This window comes from Schistocerca gregaria, chromosome 2, assembly GCF_023897955.1.
Source record: "Schistocerca gregaria isolate iqSchGreg1 chromosome 2, iqSchGreg1.2, whole genome shotgun sequence".
Taxonomy (NCBI): Eukaryota; Metazoa; Arthropoda; class Insecta; order Orthoptera; family Acrididae; genus Schistocerca; species Schistocerca gregaria.
In genome coordinates, this window is record NC_064921.1 from 246,051,906 (window position 1) to 246,078,538 (window position 26,633).

The following is a 26,633-nucleotide window of genomic DNA, read 5'->3' on the forward strand; positions in this document are numbered from 1 at the left end:
TCATTAGATTTTGAGATGGTCACCTTACTATGGTAATAGGTAGTGCAGACATAGTTGCGACAGCATTTTGAACAGTGGTCGTCTACTGAGTGAGGAACTGAGGAAAAGTAAGGTAAATAGCTTACGAAAATGCACATCCTCGGTACGAAATAAACGTGTAATGTCTTCAACTATGTTGTTCCCAAACCCATAGCATTTCTCATTTCATCAGCTACAGATGGCCCCTAAAATTTGAATTTTTTCATTAAAAAAAGTCTTTAGTTAGTGGAAAAACATGTAAGTTTTGCGCAATAAACATGGCAAAATACTCTCCTCTATCTACGCTATCATTTGACAAAATCTATTTTTGATATTTTGAATTGTTTATGAAATGTGAGGAATTTGTGGATACTTCACTCTGGTTTTATCGCTGGCTCGGCGCGATAGCAAATGGGTGTGCTACATCAGATCAATTTTCTCAAGATTGAGACCTTCACCCAAGTCTAAAGAAAACTTCTGTTTGTTAGCTAAATTTCATAGGCTACGTAGCAACATATAAATAAGCAACAGACGCAAAATCATAGCGACCTTTACTTTTCATGAAAATATCACTACAATTATGACCATTAACGAAATTATGGTCACACCGTAGTGAACCTGACATACAAAGCTATTAGTAAAGCAAGAATGATTTCAGTTCCCCCACAAGCACAGTGTAAACGTAAAATTATCGAAAAATTTTATTCACTATTGTTTCTGTGACAATGGGAAGAATGGCTGCACTTATTTGAACTCCATTGTGTACCACGTGGGCTGCACAACCGATGCCTTGACTGTTCATCTTGAGAACATTATTCAGTTTGAAATAAACATTGATACACACTCGTAACGAGGAAATACGGAGCGTGAGAAATCAAGACCTTATAAATCACGACTACTTATAAATCACGATTACTTTCATTAACAAAAGATGCCGAAAACAAATTACGAGATGAAAACAAAACAATCTACATCGGGCTTTTAATATACGCGCGTAACGAGGAAATCCAGAGAAATCATTTAAAGTTCATCGACAGCAATTTGCGGCACAAACAAAATAACATCACTCACTACGTCATTGGTCAAAGCTGAAGGGTGGTATCGGACACTAGACTTGACCCAAGTTTCCTGACCTTTTGTACCCATCAGAGTTGGTACTATAGTTATCTGCACAAAATGCGACAGTATTGTCAACTACATTTTACATTTTTATAATATCCAGAATATAGCTAGCTAATAATTCTGCAGTTTCTTCACCAATGTTCTGAAGGCAGATTACTTTACACCGAACACCTTTGGTACAATAAAATACCTAGGTTGAATCGACACTAGCTTTTGTAATTTCAGGCATGAACCATACACAACACACCATCTTTAAGTTCTAACTGAGCTTCATGCAATGCGTACGGCGATAAAACGTTCACTAAAACCGACTCACATCTTGTCCTAGAACATATGTATTTCTTCTCAAATAGATCTCTGTTGAGCAGAGCTGTGCAGTTCATTGAACAGAAAGAATGATTGTATTTTGCGATTTGGAACACAAACAGCCCTTCTTCCGCAGTGATACATACATTTATCTTCCTCTGTTTGTAGTTAATTCGTACTTAAAATGGAAGTTACGCTGCTAGAAGTTCTTACAGAAACTGCCAACAGGTGCGTCTCATTCTTTATGTGCTGCGTTACATCGGCACGTCCTCCACGTTCAACGGAAAAAACTAACGACACAACGTGAATTCTACTTACATACTCGGGTTTTCCTTCAAGAAAGGGAATTCGTCTTTCGTGGTTTTCAAGAAAGAACTTTTTTTCCCATATTAATGGACATTAGCTAGTTTCACACTTGGCGAACAACAGAGAACAGACTAAATCAAGCTTGCCGAATCCAGTGTTGAAACTGCTGCCAATTTCTCATTGGTCACTGTAACAGTCCGAAGTCATGTTGGTTGCATCTACCGCAAATTTATGTCATCAGACAGTGAATTCGGAACTCCAAATAGAATGGAAAATTGATAGCCCTATAACGTCCCTCCCCTATGCAACAGCAAATAATCGATACTAGAGATAGGCGAAGTGAAACACATAACTGTTTCCAAACAATTGAAACAGACAACGTAATGTTTCGGAACGCTGTTTCGAAACCGTGAAACAGTCTGTCTTTTGTAATCGTATAGGCCTCCACATTATATCATATTGAGTGTCAACTGTATAAATATTGTCATAAAAACATAAATGAGGCACGAGAGCGCCAATCATATCGCAAAAAATGTGAAATTTTCACTTTGGCCTCTTGGCAGTTTAGTATTTCCTGCAGAAAATGCGCTGCTTTCGTGTCATGTGACTATCATGCTTTCCAATTGACTTAGGACAGAATTTGTACGTCTGACATAACGGATTATGCCAAGCTGGTTCCCCTGACACACTAGTGCTTAATTATGATAGGTTTTATGAGTGATAATCTACATGTTCTCTTGAAAAGGCATATCATAAGACACAATTTGCTGAGATAGCATTCCGGGAAGTGAGACACTGAATTAACATTTACGAGTGTGTCACTCACACTCTTCTTACTCACTGTGGCGTCTTCTGTCATCGTCCAGCTCCGTGACATGATCGGGTGTTTGAAAGCACAGTGCTGCGAAACTTTCCCGCTGGACGCCAGAGACGCTACACACAAGCAACATTTGTTCTGTGTTTTATTCTTTGATTGTTGTTTTCGGTTCCACATTCTACTCCGTGGCGAAAGCGTGAATCCAAGTGTGTTAGATACGTAATAATTTACCGTACCGAACTTTTCTCACGCATTCGCACGAGTTATCGATTGCAGTGTAATATTTGTAGTGACCTGTTCCTGACAATTGATCCCTACAAGTGTACAGTGCTTCATAAACATTCCGTGAAGTGTTAATTTACGTGCAGTGATATAGTTATTCTTTGACTTAGCTTTAGTTAGTTATTCCGTGCTGTTCATGTCTACACAATTCATTCCTGTGTGTAGTGTTCAGTTATTGCTAAATGTATGTGGGAATAAGGGAATTGTTTTCTCCAACACTCACATTTGGTGACCCCGACGAACTACGTAACATCCGCGTCGGCTTCAGCGTTTAACGAAGTTCCGCAGCGTTTACGTTTGTAACTTCCGCGCCAGCCGCGTCGCGCTCGTTTCAGCACGATAATGACCGATTCGCCAGTCTCAGTTCAGCCTGAAGCCAGCAGTGCATTTAACAGGGTGACGATAAAACCTCCACCATTCTGGTTACATCATCCTCTATTGTGGTTTGCCCAGTTAGAAAGCCAGTTCGTCCTCGCACAAATATCGGCGGACGAAACTAAGTACAGCTATGTGGTTGCATCACTTACAGAAGATCTAGCAGCAGAAGTACAAGATATCCTAGCCGCACTACCGGATACCGATTGTTATGCATCCATTAAAAACGCATTAATAACGCGTTTGTCTCAATCAGAGGCAAAACGGCTAGAGAAGCTACTGCGCACTGAAGAACTCGGAGATCGCACTCCATCACAACTCTTACGACGTTTGCGCACACTGGCAAGTAACACTCTAACTGATGATGTGCTACGAAACATATGGTTGTCACGGTTGCCGTCAGATACTCAAAAAATTCTCACGGTATGTGCAGGCGATTTAAACACACTGGCACAAACGGCCGACAGGTTAATTGAAATGTATCCCACATCAAGTGTCTCAACATTAACGCCACAACAAGAAAATTCGCCCACAGTGACGCTAGTCTCCCTACAATCACAACTGGCAGAGTTGACCGCACAGGTAGCTGCATCACAAACAACGCACAACCGCCAACGGCCACGCCGCCGGCGATCACGAAGTCGCAATCGAACACCATCACTACAGAACTTATGCTGGTACCACAAGACATTTGGCAATGATGCACAAAGGTGTACGTCACCTTGCAAGTGGAAACATGAGGCAGCCACCGTAGCAGCGAAAACTTCCAGTGCAAACATTCGCCGACTTTTTGTGACAGACCGCGAAACAAAACTACAGTTTCTCGTCGATACAGGCGTATAAGTGTCCGTATATCCAGCAAATCGCCTATCACGCCGGAGCTGCGACGACTGTTATCTATACGCCGCCAATGACTCCAAAATTAGAACATACGGTCGAGTAACATTATTCCTTAACTTGGGGCTACGCCGTGTGTTTGAATGGCAATTTACAGTGGCAGATATATCACAGCCTATTATTGGAGCAGATTTTTTGTCCTTCTACGACTTACTGCCAGATCTGCGACGTCAGCGACTGGTAGATTTGACTACTAGTCTACAACAGGAAAAGTCCGTTGTATCACACCACTAGAGGTACGCACAGTCACAGGCGACACACCATATATACGATTACTGAAAGGATACCCCGAGATCACACAGCAATCGCCTACTCTCCCACCAGTCAAGCATACAACCGTCCACCACATTTTGACCACGCCAGGGCCGCCAACTCACGCTCGGCCTAGACGTTTAACGGCCGAAAAGCTAAAAGTGGTAAAGCAGGAATTTCGCAGCATGCTGTCACAAGGTATTTGCAGAGTTTCTAGTAGCAGTTGGGCATCCCCAATTCACTTCGTGCCTAAAAAGAAGAATGGGTGGCGCCCCTGCGGTGACTATCGCCAACTCAATGCAAGGACCATTCCAGACCGGTACCCAGTTCCACATATAGAAGACTTTTCTGCAAATGTTCACGGTAAGACTATATTTTCTACCATTGATCTAGTTCGAGCTTACTATCAGATCCCTATAGCTGCAGAAGACATTCCTAAAACAGCGGTGAAAACACCATTCGGTCTATTTGAATTCACCCGAATGCCATTCGGACTGTGCAATGCCGCCCAGACCTTCCAACGTTTTATGGATGAGGTTACAAGAGATTTAGATTTTTGCTATGTGTATATAGATGATTTATTGGTGATGTCTGCATCGGAAGAGGAGCACTTACAGCATTTGGGACAAGTGTTTGACCGCCTACGAACACATGGACTAGTAATTAATCCTTCCAAGTGTGTTTTTGGTGAAAAAGAGGTCCACTTTCTAGGATATTTGGTGAATGCACAGGGTATTCGACCGCCACAAGTTAAGTAGAGGCCATAAACAAATACCCCTTCCCTGTCACAGTCAAAGAATTACGACGATTCATTGGACTAGTGAATTTCTACCAACGATTCAGTCGCAATCATGCACTGATAACTGCACCATTGAATGAACTACTTAAAGGCGCACCTAAACCTAACCACAGTGTGGATCGGACTATCGAGGCGGACACCACGTTTGACGCTATAAAAAAAGCTATAGCAGAGGCCGCGCAATTAGCACACCCGGTCGCGTATGCTCCACTCGCTCTCATGGTTGATGCTTCGTCCACTGCAATTGGTGCCGTACTTCAGCAACAAATTGATCAGTTATGGCAGCCCATTGCATTTTATAGTCATAAGTTGTCACCATCTCAGCAACGTTGGGCAACATATGACCGTGAGCTGTACGCAGCTTATGCGGCAGTAAAAAAATTCAGACACGCATTGCAAGGGCGACAGTTCACGATTCACACAGATCACAAACCGCTTACCTATGCCTTTAAGGTAAAGCCAGAGAAGGCATCGCCCAGGCAGCTGCGACACTCAGATTATATCAGCCAGTTCACGACCAGCGTTGTGTATGTGGAAGGGAAGCTAGCCCCTGCCCCCCCCCCCTCCCCCCCCCCCCTCCCCGTAGAAGGTATTTGCAGTTTTTCTCTAGTTTACCGTTTTATTTAATAAGAAATGTTGCATGTTTTCTCGGATTGTACAAGTACATTATCGTATTTAAAATGTTTATTAAAATCAGTTTTTCACTGGTTTACTGTTTTATTTAATAAGAAGTGCTATCACGGCAAATCATCGAGCTCTTACACAGCCGCGACACGGACAACAGGAGCGGACATCGATTCCGTCGTCCCTCACGCAGCCGATCATCGACAACCTCCCTACGACAGGGGCAGAACAAACAGTCTGTTGGTACCATCCATCGCAAGTTTGGCGAGCAAGCATGTAAGAGTACGACGCCCTGCGCCTACCCAAACGGCAGCGGTGTTCGGAAGTGAGCGCCTCCACCGGTTGCTGTCCGACATCCAGGCGCCTGTTTGTAAGTGACCGAAGTTCATCTGGAAGTACTGGTAATTTCCAAGAATGATTGCCTATCGAACGCGTGGGCTCATAACGATATATATTGAACGTGGGGCGACCATACGATTCTGGTGGCGCGAGTTATGAATATTCACTAGAGCAATGACAAAAGACGAACATTAATAAACTGACTAAACCAGAGGTTGTACAGAGTTTCAGGGAGAGCATAAGGGAACGAGTGACAGGAATGGGGGAAAGAAACACAGTAGAAGAAGAATGGGTAGCTCTGAGGGATGAAGTAGTGAAGGCAGCAGAGGATCAAGTAGGTAAAAAGACGAGGGCTAGTAGAAATCCTTGGGTAACAGAAGATATATTGAATTTAATTGATGAAAGGAGAAAATATAAAATGCAGTAAATGAAGCAGGCAAAAAGAAAAACAGGCGTCTCAAAAATGAGATCGACAGGAAGTGCAAAATGGCTAAGCAGGGATGGCTAGAGGACAAATGTAAGGATGTAGAGGCTTATCTCACTAGGGGTAAGGTAGATACTGCCTACAGGAAAATTAAAGAGACCTTTGGAGAAAAGAGAACCACTTGCATGAACATCACGAGCTCAGATGGAAACCCAGATCTGAGCAAAGAAGGGAAAGCAGAAAGGTGGAAGGACTATATAGACGGTCTATACAAGGGCGAAGTACTTGAGGACAATATTATGGAAGTGGAAGAGGATGTAGATGAAGATGAAATGGGAGATACGAGGCTGCGTGAAGAGTTTGACAGAGCACTGAAAGACCTGAGTCGAAACAAGGCCCCCGGAGTAGACAACATTGCATTAGAACTACTGACGGCCTTGGGAGAGCCAGTCCTGACAAAACCCTACCATCTAGTGAGCAAGATGTATGAAACAGGCGAAATACCCTCAGACTTACAGAAGAATATAATAATTCCAAGCCAAAGAAAGCAGGTGTTGTCAGATGTAAAAATTACCGAATTATCAGTTTAATAAGTCACAGCTGCAAAATACTAACGCGAATTCTTTACAGACGAATGGAAAAACTGGTAGAAGCCAACCTCGGGGAAGATCAGTTTGGATTCCGTAGAAATGTTGGAATACGTGAGGCAATACTGACCCTACGACGTATCTTAGAAGCTAGATTAAGGAAGGGCAAACCTACGTTTCTAGCATTTGTAGACTCAGAGAAAGCTTTTGACAATGTTGACTGGAATACTCTCTTTCAAATTCTGAAGGTGGCAGGGGTAAAATACAGGAAGCGAAAGGCTATTTACAATTTGTACAGAAACCAGATGACAGTTATAAGAGTCGAGGGGCATGAAAGGGGAGCAGCGGTTGGGAAGGGAGTGAGACAGGGTTATTGTCTCTCCCCAATGTTATTCAATCTGTATTTGAGCAAGCTGTGAAGGAAACAAAAGAAAAGTTCGGAGTAGGTATTAAAATCCATGGAGAAGAAATAAAAACTTTGAGGTTCGTCGATGACATTCTAATTATGTCAGAAACAGCAAAGGACTTGGAAGAGCAGTTGAACGGAAAGGATAGTGTCTTGAAAGGAGGATATAAGATGAACATCAACAAAACCAAAACGAGGATAATAGAATGTAGTCGAATGAAGTCGGGTGATGCTGAGGGAATTAGATTAGGAAATGAGACACTTAAAGTAGTAAAGGAGTTTTGCTATTTGGGGAGCAAAATAACTGATGATGGTCGAAGAGAGAGGATATAAAATGTAGACTGGCAGTGGCAAGGAAAGCGTTTCTGAAGAAGAGAAATTTATTAATATCGAGTATAGATTTAAGTGTTAGGAAGTTGTTTCTGAAAGTATTTGTATGGGGTGTAGGCATGTATGGAAGTGAAACGTGGACGATAAATAATTTAGACAAGACGAGAATAGAAGCTTTTGAAATTTGGTGCTACAGAAGAATGCTGAAGATTAGATGGGTAGATCACATAACTAATGAGGAAGTATTGAACAGGATTGGGGAGAAGAGAAGTTTGTGGCACAACTTGACTAGAAGAAGGGATCGGTTGGTAAGACATGTTCTGAGGCATCAAGGGACCACCAATTTAGTATTGGAAGCCAGCGTGGAGGGTAAAAGTCGTAGAGGGAGACCAAGAGATGAATACACTAAGCAGAGTCAGAAGGGCGTAGGTTTTGGTAGGTACTGGGAGATGAAGAAGCTTGCACGGGATACAGTAGCATGGAGAGCTGCATCAAACCAGTCTCAGGACTGAAGGCCACAACAACAACAACAACAAATAAAAGTACGAGTAGTAACGTTATTTACTTTAATCGTCGGCCACGTCTTATTCGTCCATTATTACTCGTGTTCTGTAAGCTGTCAACAGCAATTCTTTTTCCCATAACTTGGGTGCTCTCTTGCTATGTCAGTCAGAGATAGAAGGAGAGTATCAGTAGGGTCAATTTTTCCAGGCAACCTCAAGTTTATATAGATATAAATTTAGATATCGCAAGAGGTAAAACTGTGCACGCTATATGAACGAGGAAATTGATTTCGTCAGGTGAGGCTCTCGGCACTCAAAACTGCAATGCTTTCGCTTATTGCTATTCACACCGAAAACGATAAAATTCGTTCCCCTGGCAAAGCACTACACTTTCCCCATAATTCGAGCCACTAGACTCCTATGGTCGACATCGAGTCACACGTTCGATATATATCATTAGGAGCCCACGCGCTCATTTTTGGAAATTACCGAAGTACTTAGTAAACATTGGTTCCGATTTGTCAAACTTTCCTGGAACCATGCTACGTCAGAAACGACCGTCTACGCCCATTTGTCTCACTGCTGCTAATAACTACCGGATTACAACGTATGACACGATGCTTGGAACTCGACCTCGGGTTGCGGCGCGCTTTCGCGTGGAACTTCACCGTCGTGGACGTCGGCGAACCAATCATCGGAGCCGACTTCCTCGCCCACTACAACTGCTGTCTGACATAGGAAATCTCGCCTGGTTGACAACACCACCGGCCTAACAACTTCCGGATTCCATCGAGATGCCGCTGTCCATGCTGCCAAGGTAGTGGATGGCGAGTACGCGGAGCTGCTGCGAGGATTTCCAGCCCTGATGCGACCACCCGGAGCACCTAAGGAGGTAAGACATGATACCGTCCATTATATTGAGGTTGCTGATGGACTCTCTACCTCTTGCAGGACGCGACGTTTAGCCCCAGATCGCCTCAAAATAGCAGAGGCGTAATCTGACTGTATGTTGTGCGAAGGTTGTATCCGGCCTTCCAACAGCCCTTGGTCCTCACCATTACATCTAGTTCCAAAGAAGGAGGGTGCATGGAGCCCCCGCGGCGATTATAGAGCACTGAACGCCCGGACAATACCGGATCGTTATCCCGTACCCTTGTTGCGCGATTACAATTACGCATTGAGTGGCTCAGTAGTGTTCAGACTGTGCAAAGGCCTACACACAGATACCTGTAGCCGAACGTGGTATTCCAAAGACAGCCATCATCACTCCTTTTGGTTTATTCGAGAGCATGTTCATGACTTTTGGACTGAGGAATGCCGCACAGACATGGCAGCGCTTCATAGATTCTGTGCTACAGGGTTTACCTTTTGCGTTTGCATGCTTGGACGACATTTTGGTTTTTCCGTCGTCGTCCTTGGAACATCGCCACCATCTAACCGAAGTATTCAAGCGATTGGAACACTACGGAATCGTGCTCAATACCTCAAAATGTGTCTTTGGTCAACCTGAAGTAGACTTTCTCTGACACAGCATTTCTGCGGCAGGATCGCTACCACTACCTGAGAAGGTGGAAGCCATTTCGCGCATTCCGAGACCCGCTACAGCCAAGGAACTACGGCATTTCCTCGGGCTACAGGAATCTTTAGTCGCAGCGCTAACTGGTCCGAAAGCCAAGGTTAACGCGCCCATAACTTGGACTCACGAAATGACTGTCGCATTTGAGGCGGCCAAGAAAAACATCGCCAACGCAGCTCTGGTGGCACATCCAGATCCTTCCGCCACGTTAACACTGGTAGTGGACGCTAGCCAGACCGCAGTCGGCGCTGTGTTGCAGCAACAATGTGGCAGCCACTCGCATTTTTTTCACGCAAGCTGACAACCTCACAAAGACTTCTGAGCGCATACGACAGAGAACTTCTGGCCATTTACGAATCTGTCAAGTACTTCAGACCGCAACTAGGAGCACGTGACTGTTTATCTTTACGGATAACATGCCACTAACATATACATTCCGTCAGAACAACATGAACTGTTCCCCCAGGCAGCACAACCAGCCCATGTTTATTTCTCAGTTTACCACTGATGTACGTCTTGTGTCTAGGATAGACAATGTAGTGGCCGATTGTTTGTCCAGAGTCAGCAGCATCGCCAATACGGTCAATTACGCCAACCTCGCTGCAGCACAGCAAGCTGATGCCGAATTACGAATACAAGCGATTCTGTCAAATGGTGAATCAGCGCTGGACCTGCAGCTGGTAGACATTCCTGGAAGCGATGTAAAGCTTTATTGTGAGATGTCCACAGCGAAGGCGAGACCGGCCGGCCGGAGTGGCCGTGTGGTTCTAGGCACTACAATCTGGAGCCGAGCGACCGCTACGGTCGCAGGTTCGAATCCTGCATCGGGCATGGATTTGTGTAGTGTCTTTAGGTTAGTTACGTTTAATTAGTTCTAAGTTTTAGGCGACTGATGACCTCAGGAGTTAAGTCGCATAGTGCTCAGAGCCATTTGAAGACGAGACCCTTCCTACCTCTGGAATTTCGGAAGGGCGATTTCCATTCGCTGCACATCTTATGTCACCCAGGAATACGAGCTACGACACGCTTAGTTACAACGTGTTACGTGTGGCCTGGAATGCAAACGGACTGCCGTTAATGGGCGAGATGCTGCTTGAAATGCGAGCGTAGCAAAATACACTCCTGGAAATTGAAATAAGAACACCGTGAATTCATTGTCCCAGGAAGGGGAAACTTTATTGACACATTCCTGGGGTCAGATACATCACATGATCACACTGACAGAACCACAGGCACATAGAAACAGGCAACAGAGCATGCACAATTTCGGCACTAGTATAGTGTATATCCACCTTTCGCAGCAATGCAGGCTGCTATTCTCCCATGGAGACGGTCGTAGAGATGCTGGATGTAGTCCTGTGGAACGGCTTGCCATGCCATTTCCACCTGGCGCCTCAGTTGGACCAGCGTTCGTGCTGGACATGCAGACCGCGTGAGACGACGCTTCATCCAGTCCCAAACATGCTCAATGGGGGACAGATCCGGAGATCTTGCTGGCCAGGGTAGTTGACTTACACCTTCTAGAGCACGTTGGGTGGCACGGGATACATGCGGACGTGCATTGTCCTGTTGGAACAGCAAGTTCCCTTGCCGGTCTAGGAATGGTAGAACGATGGGTTCGATGACGGTTTGGATGTATCGTGCACTATTCAGTGTCCCCTCGACGATCACCAGAGGTGTACGGCCTGTGTAGGAGATTGCTCCCCACACCATGATGCCGGGTGTTGGCCCTGTGTGCCTCGGTCGTATGCAGTCCTGATTGTGGCGCTCACCTGCACGGCGCCAAACACGCATACGACCATCAGTGGCACCAAGGCAGAAGCGACTCTCATCGCTGAAGACGACACGTCTCCATTCGTCCCTCCATTCACGCCTGTCGCGACACCACTGGAGGCGGGCTGCACGATGTTGGGGCGTGAGCGGAACACGGCCTAACTGTGTGCGGGACCGTAGCCCAGCTTCATGGAGACGGTTGCGAATGGTCCTCGCTGATACCCCAGGAGCAACAGTGTCCCTAATTTGCTGGGAAGTGGCGGTGCGGTCCCCTACGGCACTGCGTAGGATCCTACGGTCTTGGCGTGCATCCGTGCGTCGCTGCGGTCCGGTCCCAGGTCGACGGGCACGTGCACCTTTCGCCGACCACTGGCGACAACATCGATGTACTGTGGAGACCTCACGCCCCACGTGTTGAGCAATTCGGCGGTACGTCCACCCGGCCTCCCGCATGCCCACTATACGCCCTCGCTCGAAGTCCGTCAACTGCACATACGGTTCACGTCCACGCTGTCGCGGCATGCTACCAGTGTTAAAGACTGCGATGGAGCTCCGTATGCCACGGCAAACTGGCTGACACTGACGGCGGCGGTGCACAAATGCTGCGCAGCTAGCGCCATTCGACGGCCAACACCGCGGTTCCTGGTGTGTCCGCTGTGCCGTGCGTGTGATCACTGCTTGTACAGCCCTCTCGCAGTGTCCGGAGCAAGTATGGTGGGTCTGACACACCGGTGTCAATGTGTTCTTTTTTCCATTTCCAGGAGTGTAAATCGCCACGTTCACTCACCGGTAGGAAGCTTTCCAATCACGACAGCACGATTCACGCATGTCCACCTTGACATTGCTGGCCCACTATCATCACCCGATGGTCACCGTTACGTACTTACGATGATTTGATCGGTGCACTCGATGGCCAGAAGCTGCACCAGTAGACAATGTTACGGCAGAAACTATCGCATTCACCTTCATCACACACTGGGTGTCACGTTTGGTTGCCTGCTGCACATTACGACAGACAGGGGACGTCAATTCGAGTCCGATTTGTTTCGAGAGCTGACAAAATTTTGTGGCACTGGACAACGAGCTATCACCCTGCCAGCAATGATTTAATAGAGCGATGGCATCGTACCCTAAAAGCTGCCCTAATGTGTCATGACACCGGATGGACCAAAGCACTTCCTGTGGTATTACTTGGACTCCGAAGCACATTCAAGCCAGACCTGGATGCTTCTGCAGCTGAATTGGTTTATGGCGTAGCATTACGCCTGCCGGGAGAAATCGTGGCTACCGATGCTCTGCCGACCAAAGCACTTCCTGTGGTATTACCTGGACTCCGAAGCACATTCAAGCCAGACCTGGATGCTTCTGCAGCTGAATTGGTTTATGGCGAAGCATTACGCCTGCCGGGAGAAATCGTGGCTACCGATGCTCTGCCGAACTCTACGGCTGACCAGCCGGAATTTCTCCGCCGACTGCTACAACATGTGACTCGCCTCCGTCCGCAGCAACCTCTCCGACACGGGACTCCTGCCACGTTTGTCCATCGTGACCTATCCTCCTGCACACACGTCATGATACGAACGGAAGGTATTAAAACCTCGTCCCAACCACCATACTCCGGCCCACACCGTGTCGTAACCAGAGGAAGCAAGACCGTGGACATCTTGATCAATGGGAAACCGACTACAGTCTCCATTGACCGCTGAAACCGGCGTAAGTCTTTCCAGAAGCAACGACGCCTGACTTACCACAGCTTCCGTCTCACTCAGCAATCACTCCGGCAACGTCGTCGCCGACGCAGCCGGGGGCCGCCGTTGACCCACCACCACGCACCTTAAGATACGGACGACATGTCAATTTTCCAGCACGCTATTTGAAATGACGCTCCACTTCCATCATGAGGGCTGATGTGGCGTCTTCTGTCATCGTCCAGCGCCGTCACATGCTCGTGTGTTTGAAAGTACAGTGCTGCGAAACTTTCCCGCTGGACGCCAGAGACGCCATACACAAGCAACATTTGTTCTGTGTGTTATTCTTTGATTGTTGTTTTCGGTTCCACGTTCTACTTCGTGGTGAAAACGTGAATCCAGGTGTGTTAGATGTGGAATAATTTACCGTACTGAACTTTTCTCACGCATTCGCACGAGTTATCGGTGGCAGTGTAGTCTGTTCCGACCGCAGGATTACGTAAATAAACTATTCCATCAAAGTTGAGACAAGCCTACTTCTCTTATTCAGCCTACAAGCACACGCAGATGTTAAACCATCGATCGCGGTAATTCAAACCGGTACCGACACTCACAGTTAAATTTTCCATTATTTTTTTTATACAGAGCTGGGTGCAAAGTGACTGGTGCACACACAGATAAAAAATTTACCATAACGGTCTGGAGGATATAGCACAATGGTCAAGTATGGCAGTTTTTCATTAAACATTTACGAGTTAGTTGGATACAGCTCGTAAGATGTACACTTGATAGAAGTGGAAAACATGTTAAAACATTCCAAGGTAACTGAAATGCAGAGATCGGTATGTTTCATTGAAATATAAAATCCAGACTAAAATTTAAAACAATTCATACAGTGTAATGCCTTTCTGGTACCTATATCGTGGCAGATCCGACTCTACACCACTTACAGTACAGGTGTATGGAGTTCCCTCAAGTGCTCATAGTAAACAGAAACATCATCATTTTATTATAAACTTCCCCAGAAAATCAGAGATGAAGTTAAGTTGCTGTTGAAATGCAATTTTTATCACAGAATCTGAATGCCAAAGACAAAAGTATCAAAGTACCGGTACCATTGTTGATCTGCCTGAGAATTATTTATGATACACAAGCATTAAGATGTCTGTAGTGTAATAACCAAACATCACATTTGCAAAAATAAACACACAAACATATACATACATGAATCAGATAATTATTCTCAAACATGTAAATAAGTAACATACTCAAAAAATTAAACTCACTGAATGGTGAGTAAATATGTAAGTGTCTTCTGTGTGCAATAAATTTGAGAAAAATGTTCTTGTAAGACAGCTATATGTAAGATTTAGTAGACTAAACAAAATACAGACAAATACAAATTCAGTGCACATTGTCCAGAGAAGAACAAAATCAACTGAAATTTTATTGTTTAATTTCTGAGTAGATCTACAATGCCTATTCTAAGTTATAGTTTAGAAATATCATTTTTGATACTTTTTTTGCTGTCTGTTATTGTTTGCCCCTGCTTTGAAATTATGCAGTCACATGGAACAGAGGTGGTCATAATACAAAGACGTCATTTCATTATTTCAAACAGCTTAGGAAACACACATGATTTTCTTTTTACCTCAGCAATGGATCTTGTGATCTGTGTATCAGTGGCATCTTCATATATTTATCAAGCTCGACTATTCTTGAAGCACGTGGATTGTCTGCACTTTGGATCAAGCCTCCTATAGCTTGGTCAACATCTTGTCATATGTTGCCACTGTTAGAGTTGAACTTTATCATCACAACTGGTTTGGCTTGTTGTGGATTGTCTGTAGAACACCGAATGGGTTTCTGTCGTATTGCACAGCACTTGTTAATTATGGCATTTATGTTTCTTTTAATCGATGCCCAGCTTTGGAAATCCATACGCCCTGAAGCGTGGATCCAATAGTGTTGCTGTAATTTGAGTTTTTCAGTCTCAGACAACTTTGTAAATCTTTGTTTAATAAGACAACTTTTGACAAGGTCACATTTCTTTCGTTGCTGATTTCTGTTGTGACTTGTTCAAAAGGAGATAGTATTTCACAAGATTTTTCAATAACTGACCAGTCTTCATTGGACAGTTTTGTTTGTGAATTCACACTGGGGATGGCGAGGGCGCTTTGTAAAGGCTCTCTGGTTTTAAAAAGCCTGTCAAACATTTCGTACGTGGAATTACATCTCGTAGGGTAATCTTGTTTCGGTGTTAAAATAAGGAAGCCCATTGCTTCTGAATATTGTGTAATTTCTCAAGTGCTCAAAGACATCTTTTGAAATATTCCACTCTTGACTTCACTTTTGCCCATGTGTCTGTAATTTGTTCAAGGCTTGCTTGCACAATTAAATTCCATGTATGTGTGAAACAAGGTACATGTCACTATTTGCACATCATCACTGCCTCCACAATATTAGGTGCATTATCTGTAGTGCAAGCTGTAATTTTGTTGGTACTACCCCAAGTTGAATTTACATTCTGTAATTCACTGGAAATGTTTTCAGCCGTATGCTTGTCATGGAATTTAAAACTAGATAACAAATGTGACTTCAGATAGCAGTTTTCATCAATGAAGTGAGCAGTCACTGCAATATACTTCTCATTTTTCATGGATAACCATCCATCAGTCCTAATGCAGATGTAGGATGCAGTATGCATTGCAGATCTTACAATAGTGTTTTGTCGAACACTTCAGAGAGCAAACAGTTGGAGAGTGTTTTTCTACTGGAAGATACATAGTTTTCGTTTAATAAATAAGTCATTTTTCTAAACTCTACACTCTCAGCTACATTAAATAGAAGATATTCTTTGACAAAACGTCTTAAAATATTATCGTCTCTTTTGACTTGTTTGGGTGACGGCACTGGTTCTGATGCAAATCCAGTAATCTTTGTTGTCTACCACACTTACCCAGAACAGAACCGGTGAAAGTGCTGGGTATTTCTTGCACAGACTGTTCATGTTGACGCACATTCACTGAAATTCAGACTCCTGAACAGTGCTGTGGAAACTGAACTGCCTTCGTCAGAGCTCAGATTCATAAAACCTGATTTCGATGCTTACGTCGCAAATGTCTGTTAAAACAAGAAGTTGAGCTGCTTTTAAAGGACAACACTGCCGAACACAAGTTACATTTAATTTTCTCAGGATTCATCTTCATAAAATAATCTCACACCGGGCTTCGTAACGCCATAGCTGATGACAATAGAACCAATAGAAGTGGAGGCGGGAGCAAAATGCAGGAACAACAGATACGCTGCTTGGACTCCGACATTCTGTTGGTATGGATAATATACCCCCGTCCTGCTGATGTCCTTGCGCACTGAAGGTATCATGGAGAATAGGCACATTGACTATAGACTCACAAATAACGCCATGTGATTCAAATAAATTACAAAATGTAAGATAAAAAATTTTTGTCCCGCAAGGTGTTTTCGAACCATTACTATTAGTCCACCATGCTTCCCTACCCTTCCCGTTCACCATTAAACCGTCAATGGTCCATCAATCGAATTGCTTGCAAGTATACGTACAACCAATTTATGTATATGTCTAAAAACTGCCACTCTATATCCTTATTTTATTCAAAAGTTGTCGGTTTACTTCCGTCTTTTAACATCATTACTGTATATGAACAGAGATGCGCATGTTATGAGAGATGTGTCATTTAACTGAATGTTTTTCACACTTTTATTATTTTGAATGCGAATAGTGTGCGTTATTTTATTGTTAGTGTTTATAAAACAGATACTATAACATTTCGGAATAGGGCAGTCAATTAGAAATGAAGCTTTATTTTCGGAAATTTAAGCTCCATGCTGTTGTGTGTCAAAAAGATTTCGACCCTCTTGAAGGTGTTTTATGAAGTGGTGTGTTAAACGTGTTTCAATATCTGCGCCGTGCCCGATTCTCGTCCGAGGCAGAAATGAAACATCACTGTTTCGATACAATTAGTCCGTTACACGCACAAGTGGACTGAAACAGCGTTATTTTGAAACAACGAAACAGTTTCTGTGTCTCGCTCGAGATCGAATCTGGTCCCGCTATCCGAAACAGAGTGAAATGAATCGAAACATAGAAACAGTGACCAAGTCTAATCAATACAAATCACGAAGCTCACGCATAAGTCATTGACACTGAGTATGATGACAGAAAATCTTCTGTTCACAGCGTTCTTCATCCCGCGACGAAAATAATACTTCTTTATCCCAAACAGATCTTCATCATGCATAAAACAGCGAAGACTGTGGATGATAAAGTCCTCAGATCAATGTATTATGGACTTGTCTTCCCACATTTGTCTTATTCATTTCATATATGAGGAAGTGCACAAGCTGGCTATTTAAAAAGGGTATTCACAATTCAGAAAAGGGCAGTGAGATGCATTGCAAAAATACCACCAAGACAGACCTGTAGGCAAGCTTTTGTACACTATATTACACTCCTGGAAATGGAAAAAAGAACACATTGACAACGGTGTGTCAGACCCACCATACTTGCTCCGGACACTGCGAGAGGGCTGTACAAGCAATGATCACACGCACGGCACAGCGAACACACCAGGAACCGCGGTGTTGGCCGTCGAATGGCGCTAGCTGCGCAGCATTTGTGCACCGCCGCCGTCAGTGTCAGCCAGTTTGCCGTGGCATACGGAGCTCCATCGCAGTCTTTAACACTGGTAGCATGCCCCGACAGCGTGGACGTGAACCGTATGTGCAGTTGACGGACTTTGAGCGAGGGCGTATTGTGGGCATGCGGGAGGCCGGGTGGACGTACCGCCGAATTGCTCAACACGTGGGGCGTGAGGTCTCCACAGTACATCGATGTTGTCGCCAGTGGTCGGCGGAAGGTGCACGTGCCCGTCGACCTGGGACCGGACCGCAGCGACGCACGGATGCACGCCAAGACCGTAGGATCCTACGCAGTGCCGTAGGGGACCGCACCCGCCACTTCCCAGCAAATTAGGGACACTGTTGCTCCTGGGGTATCGGCGAGGACCAGTCGCAACCGTCTCCATGAAGCTGGGCGACGGTAACGCACACCGTTAGGCCGTCTTCCGCTCACGCCCCAACATCGTGCAGCCCGCCTCCAGTGGTGTCGCGACAGGCGTGAATGGAGGGACAAATGGAGACGTGTCGTCTTCAGCGAAGAGAGTCGCTTCTGCCTTGGTGCCAATGATGGTCGTATGTGTGTTTGGCGCCGTGCAGGTGAGCGCCACAATCAGTACTGCATACGACCGAGGCACACAGGGCCAACACCCGGCATCATGGTGTGGGGAGCGATCTCCTACACTGGCCGTACACCTCTGGTGATCGCCGAGGGGACATTGAATAGTGCACGGTACATCCAAACCGTCATCGAACCCATCGTTCTACCATTCCTAGACCGGCAAGGGAACTTGCTGTTCCAACAGGACAATGCACGTCCGCATGTATCCCGTGCCACCCAACGTGCTCTAGAAGGTGTAAGTCAACTACCCTGGCCAGCAAGATCTCCGGATCTGTCCCCCATTGAGCATGTTTGGGACTGGATGAAGCGTCGTCTCACGCAGTCTGCACGTCCAGCACGAACGCTGGTCCAACTGAGGCGCCAGGTGGAAATGGCATGGCAAGCCGTTCCACAGGACTACATCCAGCATCTCTACGATCGTCTCCATGGGAGAATAGCAGCCTGCATTGCTGCGAAAGGTGGATATACACTGTACTAGTGCCGACATTGTGCATGCTCTGTTGCCTGTGTCTATGTGCCTGTGGTTCTGTCAGTGTGATCATGTGATGTATCTGACCCCAGGAATGTGTCAATAAAGTTTCCCCTTCCTGGGACAATGAATTCACGGTGTTCTTATTTCAATTTCCAGGAGTGTATTATGACAGTATATATTCACTGTACATATACCAAAGCATACCGGCGGTAAGGTCAAGCGATAAACACCTCATGAATAAAGATGTACACAAACACGGTACAAAAGGAAATGAAAATTACTACATGATAAACAGAAATCTAAAACTGTCCATGACTGCCCTGAAGAAGCAGGCAAAAGGTTCTTTAATAAACTTCCCAAAATCATTAAAAAAGAAACAGACCTAAAATGTTTTAAAAATCATTTGAAACTATATCTCACAGAGAAATGTATATACAGTTTGAGTGAATACTAAGATGGTGTTTAAATATGTTATATCATTACTGAAATGTACCTTTAAAATTATCATTTCTGTATGTTGTTTGGATTGTGTGTGTGTATAATGTGAAACATGTAATACCTGTATGCTTGTAGACTATTTCTGTTTAATTATTGTTTCATTTATATATAATGAAATCAAGTTTGATGTTAACAGCCTATTGTATGACACACCCAATACTTGCAGCTGGAGTCCATGGGCAAAGAATAAATAAATAAATAAATAAATTTTTGCGTTCAAGAAAAAAGCAAGACTCAAGACAATTTAAAAATCTATGCCTCTGACACTAAATCGAAGTAAAAATAAATTAATGTTTTTTTATATAATATATCCCATTTGTTCTCATGTGTTAAAATTTCAGTTGAATTACAATTTAGTCTTATGTATTCATTAATGAAAATTTTCATTACTGTATAAAGTAAGAAAAACATCCCTCACTGACTCATTCCATATTGTAGCAACTGGGATCAACAGAAATCTTTAATAAAAATAACTAAATAAATAAATGTGAAGTAAAAAGTAGTTGAGGGCTTGAAACACATCATGCTTTTCAATATAGACCATGGTTTGTGACTGAAGACATGTGTTTTTTGTTTAAATTGCCTGAATCAAAATCACTATGAATAAAATTAAAAGTTTAGCTGGTCATAGAAAATAATTTTAAACAGCACTAGGCTTAGTGAAAATAGGATTGCAAAATGTTCTACATTAGTTAACTGCTTCTCATTTGTCAACATTTGTATCTATATCAGGAAAGTTGCAGTTGCTAAAATCACAATTCACATCAGCACAAGAACACGTCAACAAATCAGCAACTAGTGTTAGTTCATGCCACTGTGTATGTATGGGATACACCAACTGACAGGTTTAGCTCTGATGGCCTTTATGTATTAGGGTAAATGAAAGTGGATTTCCCAGAAATACAATCAGCACCTCTCTGGTCTATTTTATTGTTGTGTTCAGATGACAGATGTTCAGATTACATTCTGTAAAGGGTTAATTTTTTATCATCATTTGTAATGGATTAATTAATGCCTCAGATATTGTGGCCTGCTGCATACTTCATACTTGCTTAATTATTGTCAGCCTCTGTGACCATCTCTTTGGTTGTCTGAAGCTCCTGTACCACAAGAAAAGTTCTTGCAAATGTTTGTCTTTCACTCATTTCACCTAAGAATTCCTATTGAATTGTAATTTCAAATTTTGTTTCTCAAATTGTAAATGAATGTTCAATTTCCTATGTCCTCTTGTTATACAGAATACTGTTACAAGAATCATTCATACATTCTTGACTCTTCATCATTCTCCAGCTGTAGTTTCCTGGGTGTGACACACAAAAACTTTCCAATTGGTTCTGTAACTGTACAGTTTCATTCCATGAAATCATCCTAGCTCCACCTCATTTTCTCCATCTGTTTTTACCATTCCCTTGGTATTTTCTTCGATCTTTTCACTGGTACTTCTGCACTGAAGTATTTTCTTGTTTTGTCACTCTCTATTCTCACCAACTGACCATACCACTGCAGTTTGTAATTTCCTGTAACATCACTAACTGGAGGGCTCTTCAGAAACTGTTGTGCCTACTGATGCAAAAGGATACTGATAAAGGAGCCAAACACATAATCACCAGACACAACTGGGAGCATAAAACAACAGGCATACAGGGTTGGTTCAGCACAAACAGCTTACCCTTTAATCTTCCAAAGACTAAAGTTATCCAGTTCCAAACAGATGGCGGGTGGCAGAGAGTAGTTCTGATACCAATATCTGAACCTTCTCCCCCCGCTCTCCTATTTTTCTCATCATGGTCATTTCATGAGATGAGATGTATGTGAAAAGAATTAATATGTTGTCCAACTGTTTCCACAAAGTACTCTCTCGAAATTTCAATAATAAACTGCTCCATGATCCACAATGCTTCTCTTATAGTGGTTGACAGTGAAGTTTTTAAAAGCATCTTGTAATACTCTGTGCCAGGTGTTCATCAGTTTGGCAACCTTAATTGTTGCATTTATGGAGCACAGTACTGTTTATGTGGTATTGCTCTTGTGCTGCCAGGTTCTGTGTTGTCACATGAACTCTCTGAGCTGAGGAGGCACTCTTGGCTTATGTGACAGTCTTGCTTTGTTGTATAGTGTGTTAGGATATGCATCTTCTGTAGGACAGCAACAGTTTTGTAGTAGTGATTGCCAGAGGTGGCTTTATTGGACCAGTCGGTCTCTCCAGTTTGGATGTCACAGACTGTTGGATTCCTGTGGTTTTGGAACAAGGTGGATTACTGACTCTTGCAGTCACATTGTTGATTAGTAGAGTGAACAGAAAAATTGAATCATGTGAGCTTTTTTAGAGTGCTTGTCTTTTATCTTAATTGTTACCAGTGTAGGTCGTTATTGTCATTACATTGCGCTGCATTGGGATCCAAGTCATTTATTTGGTTGCATGGTTTGCACTTGCTCAAGTTCAGGCATTGTGTCTGTTCGGCTACATTTGTGGATGCCATGCTGAGCAGCTTTCTGCATTGGGCAGTTACTTTGCACAGTTATTTATTTAACTGTTCATTAAGTTGTTTGCTGTGTGTGCCTGTACCTTCCTGATACAAAGTAGTGCAGTCTTGTTGTGAATGAATGATTTGCTAATGTCATTATGAAAACTGATCTTCTGCATAAACTTTTGCCTCACTCAAACAATAGTATACCTACAGATTAAAGTGACTATGGTTAAGTGTGTGATTCTCAGCAACCATGGGTGCCACAGGTGAGGTTGTGTATTACTTATTGCTTTGTAACATTGTTGATATAGAACATTTGCCCACAAAAAGTTGTGTTAGCATTGGGTAAGCAATTTTCGTATCCACTGGAATTGTTTTGCTATCCTGGCTGCAAAGCAGTCACTTCTAGGTCACTCCTGTGCTAGTGGCTTTAGTTCCGTTCACCATAGTAGGCTGTTGATGCAATTTGCTTGTGGTACTCCATTTGGTGAACAGTGAGTGATTTTGCCTACTGTGTTCATGTTTTAAGACTGATGTCAATATTGCCTGTGTGTGTGTGTGTGTGTGTGTGTGTGTGTGTGTGTGTGTGTGTGTGTGTGTGTGTGAAACTTATTAAAACATTCTGCTGGACATTATTGTGGAGAGTCTACCTGTGGGTGCACCCAAATGTTGGTTTATGTTCTCAGTGGTTCGATTTGGTTACATGTAATAAAGTGCTAGCTGTCTGGTTTCCTAGCATAAACTAAAAGTAGTGTGGCTGCACTCAAATACGTTGAGTGAGCTCCATAGTTTTAGGCTAAGATTAATTTCCTGTGTAAAATCTGAATGGTGGATAGGGGTAGCCCCTGACTGATAATTAAGGGATTATATACTGTGGTTTTTCCACCATAGGCTAGGCAGATTACTAACTACTTAAATTAAGTCATTTTTAATACCAAGGCCAGTGCCAGAAACCTAGAGCAGCCTAATATTAAGTTATTTGTAAGGCATGCTGTCAAGCATGAGTAGTGCTTTTACGATGCAGCTAAGTATACTAGCAGGCCAGATTGGTAAACGTAAAAAACTAGACAATGGGTGTCATTTGAGTAGATGGTTCATTTGTGTAGTCATGTGTGTGTTACATCACAGTGATTTCTTGTATGTGTCCCTGTGTCCAATGCTGATAAGCAAAATGTAGGGTGCTCTAAAGTTACCCTTACAGACTTCTAGAACTTTAAGAGGGGACTGGGTAGACAATATTTTGAATTGGAACCTATGTCTGGAAACATACTGTATTTGTTCTACAGCTGTTTCAAAATATGTTCACTATGTAGGTGTGCAACAAGATAGTCATGGTCAGGAGGTGGAAGGGCACTTATGTCAGGTCAGATGATGTAATTCGACATCTGTCCTACCTCTCCAAGCTGGTGTGAGCCTGATTTACTTGTCTATGAATGTTAAAGCAATATGGTAGAGTAAATATTTGCACAATACACTGACATGATCCTTCTGTATGGCAAAGCACATGGTAATGGAAGAGTTGCTCATTGCATTAATGTCTGACTCCATCACATAGCCTTTTCACCACAATTGTGCAACGGCTTCGAGAAACGGGTACGTACACTCTCAGCTAGCATGGCTCCGTACTTCCAAGGAGATGCTACCACCCAAATTAGTAGAGGCCATACTGTAAACCACAGTGTTTGTGAAAGCTGATTAGGTTTTCTTTTTGTTTCTTTGGTCATTAATGAGAGGAATTGTAAAACAAATGATGTACTGGATCACACCTAATGAACTACTTGTAAAAGTGGTCATGTTACCAACATGTTTTCAAATGACTTGCAGCATTTCTGGACAGGGGGTTCCCTCAGTACTCTCTATAAGTTTGTAAGGAGAATTTTAGAGCACCATGTACACACAAAGGGGTACCCAAAAGAAACCAAACTTATTTTCTTAACTTATTTATTCACATTTTAAGCACAAAGCTCCAGTTATCTTTAAAGGACTGTCGACTTGCGCAAATATACTTGTCTAATCTTTTATCCCATTTTCAAAACATTGTTGAAATTCATCTTTTGTAATGCTTGACAACACCTCCATCAGTTTTCCTTCACCTTGGCAACATCAGCAAAATGTTTTCGTTTCACACCACTTTTCATTCTCGGAAACAAAAAACTGGGAAAGGTCAGATGGGTGTGTGGGGTGAGGAAAAGGAGTCATGCTACGTTTCTTTTTGTTGTTGTCTTTCTTAGTAATCTGATTTATGGTTCTGATGAATTTAATTATTTCAGCTATAATATTGTTAGTGTAACATTTTCTGGCACTAATGTTCATAAATTTCATGACAGTAGTGGACTCTGAGAGAAACGATATAACCCAAAATTTTTATTACTGTGTAGATACATCTATGGTAAATTGAATCTGTAGACAAAATTAACAACTGTCATTGCTGAGAGATGGCTTACCTGGCCATTTATATGGGAACTATCTTTTGCATTATATTAAGTATATGGCATTTAGTTACATTTGTATATGCTTCTACCACTGAATCTCACACTTGCTCATTATTTCCTTCCTTGATTGCTTGTTAGGACAGCTTCATGGAATACTAACAAAAAGCAACTACACTCCTGGAAATGGAAAAAAGAACACATTGACACCGGTGTGTCAGACCCACCATACTTGCTCCGGACACTGCGAGAGGGCTGTACAAGCAATCATCACACGCACGGCACAGCGGACACACCAGGAACCGCGGTGATAGCCGTCGAATGGCGCTAGCTGCGCAGCATTTGTGCACCGCCGCCATCAGTGTCAGCCAGTTTGCCGTGGCATACGGAGCTCCATCGCAGTCTTTAACACTGGTAGCATGCCGCGACAGCGTGGACGTGAACCGTATGTGCAGTTGACGGACTTTGAGCGAGGGCGTATAGTGGGCATGCGGGAGGCCGGGTGGACGTACCGCCGAATTGCTCAACACGTGGGGCATGAGGTCTCGACAGTACATCGATGTTGTCGCCAGTGGTCGGCGGAAGGTGCACGTGCCCGTCGACCTGGGACCGGACCGCTGCGACGCACGGATGCACGCCAAGACCATAGGATCCTACGCAGTGCCGTAGGGGACCGCACCGCCACTTCCCAGCAAATTAGGGACACTGTTGCTCCTGGGGTATCGGCGAGGACCAGTCGCAACCGTCTCCATGAAGCTGGGCTACGGTAACACACACCGTTAGGCCGTCTTCCGCTCACGCCCCAACATCGTGCAGCCCGCCTCCAGTGGTGTCGCGACAGGCGTGAATGGAGGGACGAATGGAGACGTGTTGTCTTCAGCGATGAGAGTCGTCTTCAGCGATGAGAGTCGCTTCTGCCTTGGTGCCAATGATGGTCGTATGCGTGTTTGGCGCCGTGCAGGTGAGCGCCACAATCAGGACTGAATACGACCGAGGCACACAGGGTCAATACCCGGCATCATGGTGTGGGGAGCGATCTCCTACACTGGCCGTACACCTCTGGTGATCGTCGAGGGGACACTGAATAGTGCACTGTACATCCAAACTGTCATCGAACCCATCGTTCTCCCATTCCTAGACCGGCAAGGGAACTTGCTGTTCCAACAGGACAATGCACGTCCGCATGTATCCCGTGCCACCCAACGTGCTTTAGAAGGTGTAAGTCAACTACCCTGGCCAGCAAGATCTCCGGATCTGTCCCCCATTGAGCATGTTTGGGACTGGATGAAGCGTCATCTCACGCGGTCTGCACGTCCAGCACGAACGCTGGTCCAACTGAGGCGCCAGGTGGAAATGGCATGGCAAGCCGTTCCACAGGACTACATCCAGCATCTCTACGATCATCTCCATGGGAGAATAGCAGTCTGCATTGCTGCGAAAGGTGGATATACACTGTACTAGTGCCGACATTGTGCATGCTCTGTTGCCTGTGTCTATGTGCCTGTGGTTCTGTCAGTGTGATCATGTGATGTATCTGACCCCAGGAATGTGTCAATAAAGTTTCCCCTTCCTGGGACAATGAATTCACGGTGTTCTTATTTCAATTTCCAGGAGTGTAGTAAGTTTTAAGTTCTCACAAACTTTAACTCATTTAATTACACAGCAAATAGTAATTCATGGCATAAAAGATATTCTTTTCTAGTGATTTGTCCATGATTATGTAATTTTCACAATTGACTATGTATTTGCAATATTTCCAAAATGTGTGCTTACTTACAATACTTCCCTCAATGTTGCCTCTGCAGACTTCCTCAGTCTGTATGTTGAATGTGATACAAGCTTCCAAGAGTAAAGCTTCTAATTCATCTTTTGATTTCCCACTCTTGTAATACTCGAGTACTGCATTCACAAATACATCACAGAGTACACAAGTGGTCTCCTGGTCCTGTAAATCAGAATATAAGGAGGATAACAAGCAATGCCTTATTTATTACAACAATTATTAAATTTTCCACCACAACAACACTTGTATCTGTGTAAAATCACAATACATAGTAATTATTT

The 26,633-nt window shown here is 43.8% G+C and overlaps 1 protein-coding gene across 2 annotated transcripts in view; it reads right to left on the reverse strand.

The window, feature by feature from the left end:
* LOC126336780 (sphingomyelin phosphodiesterase-like) overlaps window positions 1-26,633 on the reverse strand; it is a 123,323-nt gene that overhangs the window by 75,695 nt on the left and 20,995 nt on the right. Inside the window, exon 3 of one of the 2 annotated variants that reach the window (XM_050000798.1) lies at window positions 26,347-26,514. In XM_050000798.1, the coding sequence (XP_049856755.1) occupies window positions 26,347-26,514 (168 nt within the window). Of the gene's footprint in view, window positions 1-2,593; window positions 2,679-26,346; window positions 26,515-26,633 lie in introns of those variants that run through there. The other variant, XM_050000799.1, reaches the window with a different exon arrangement.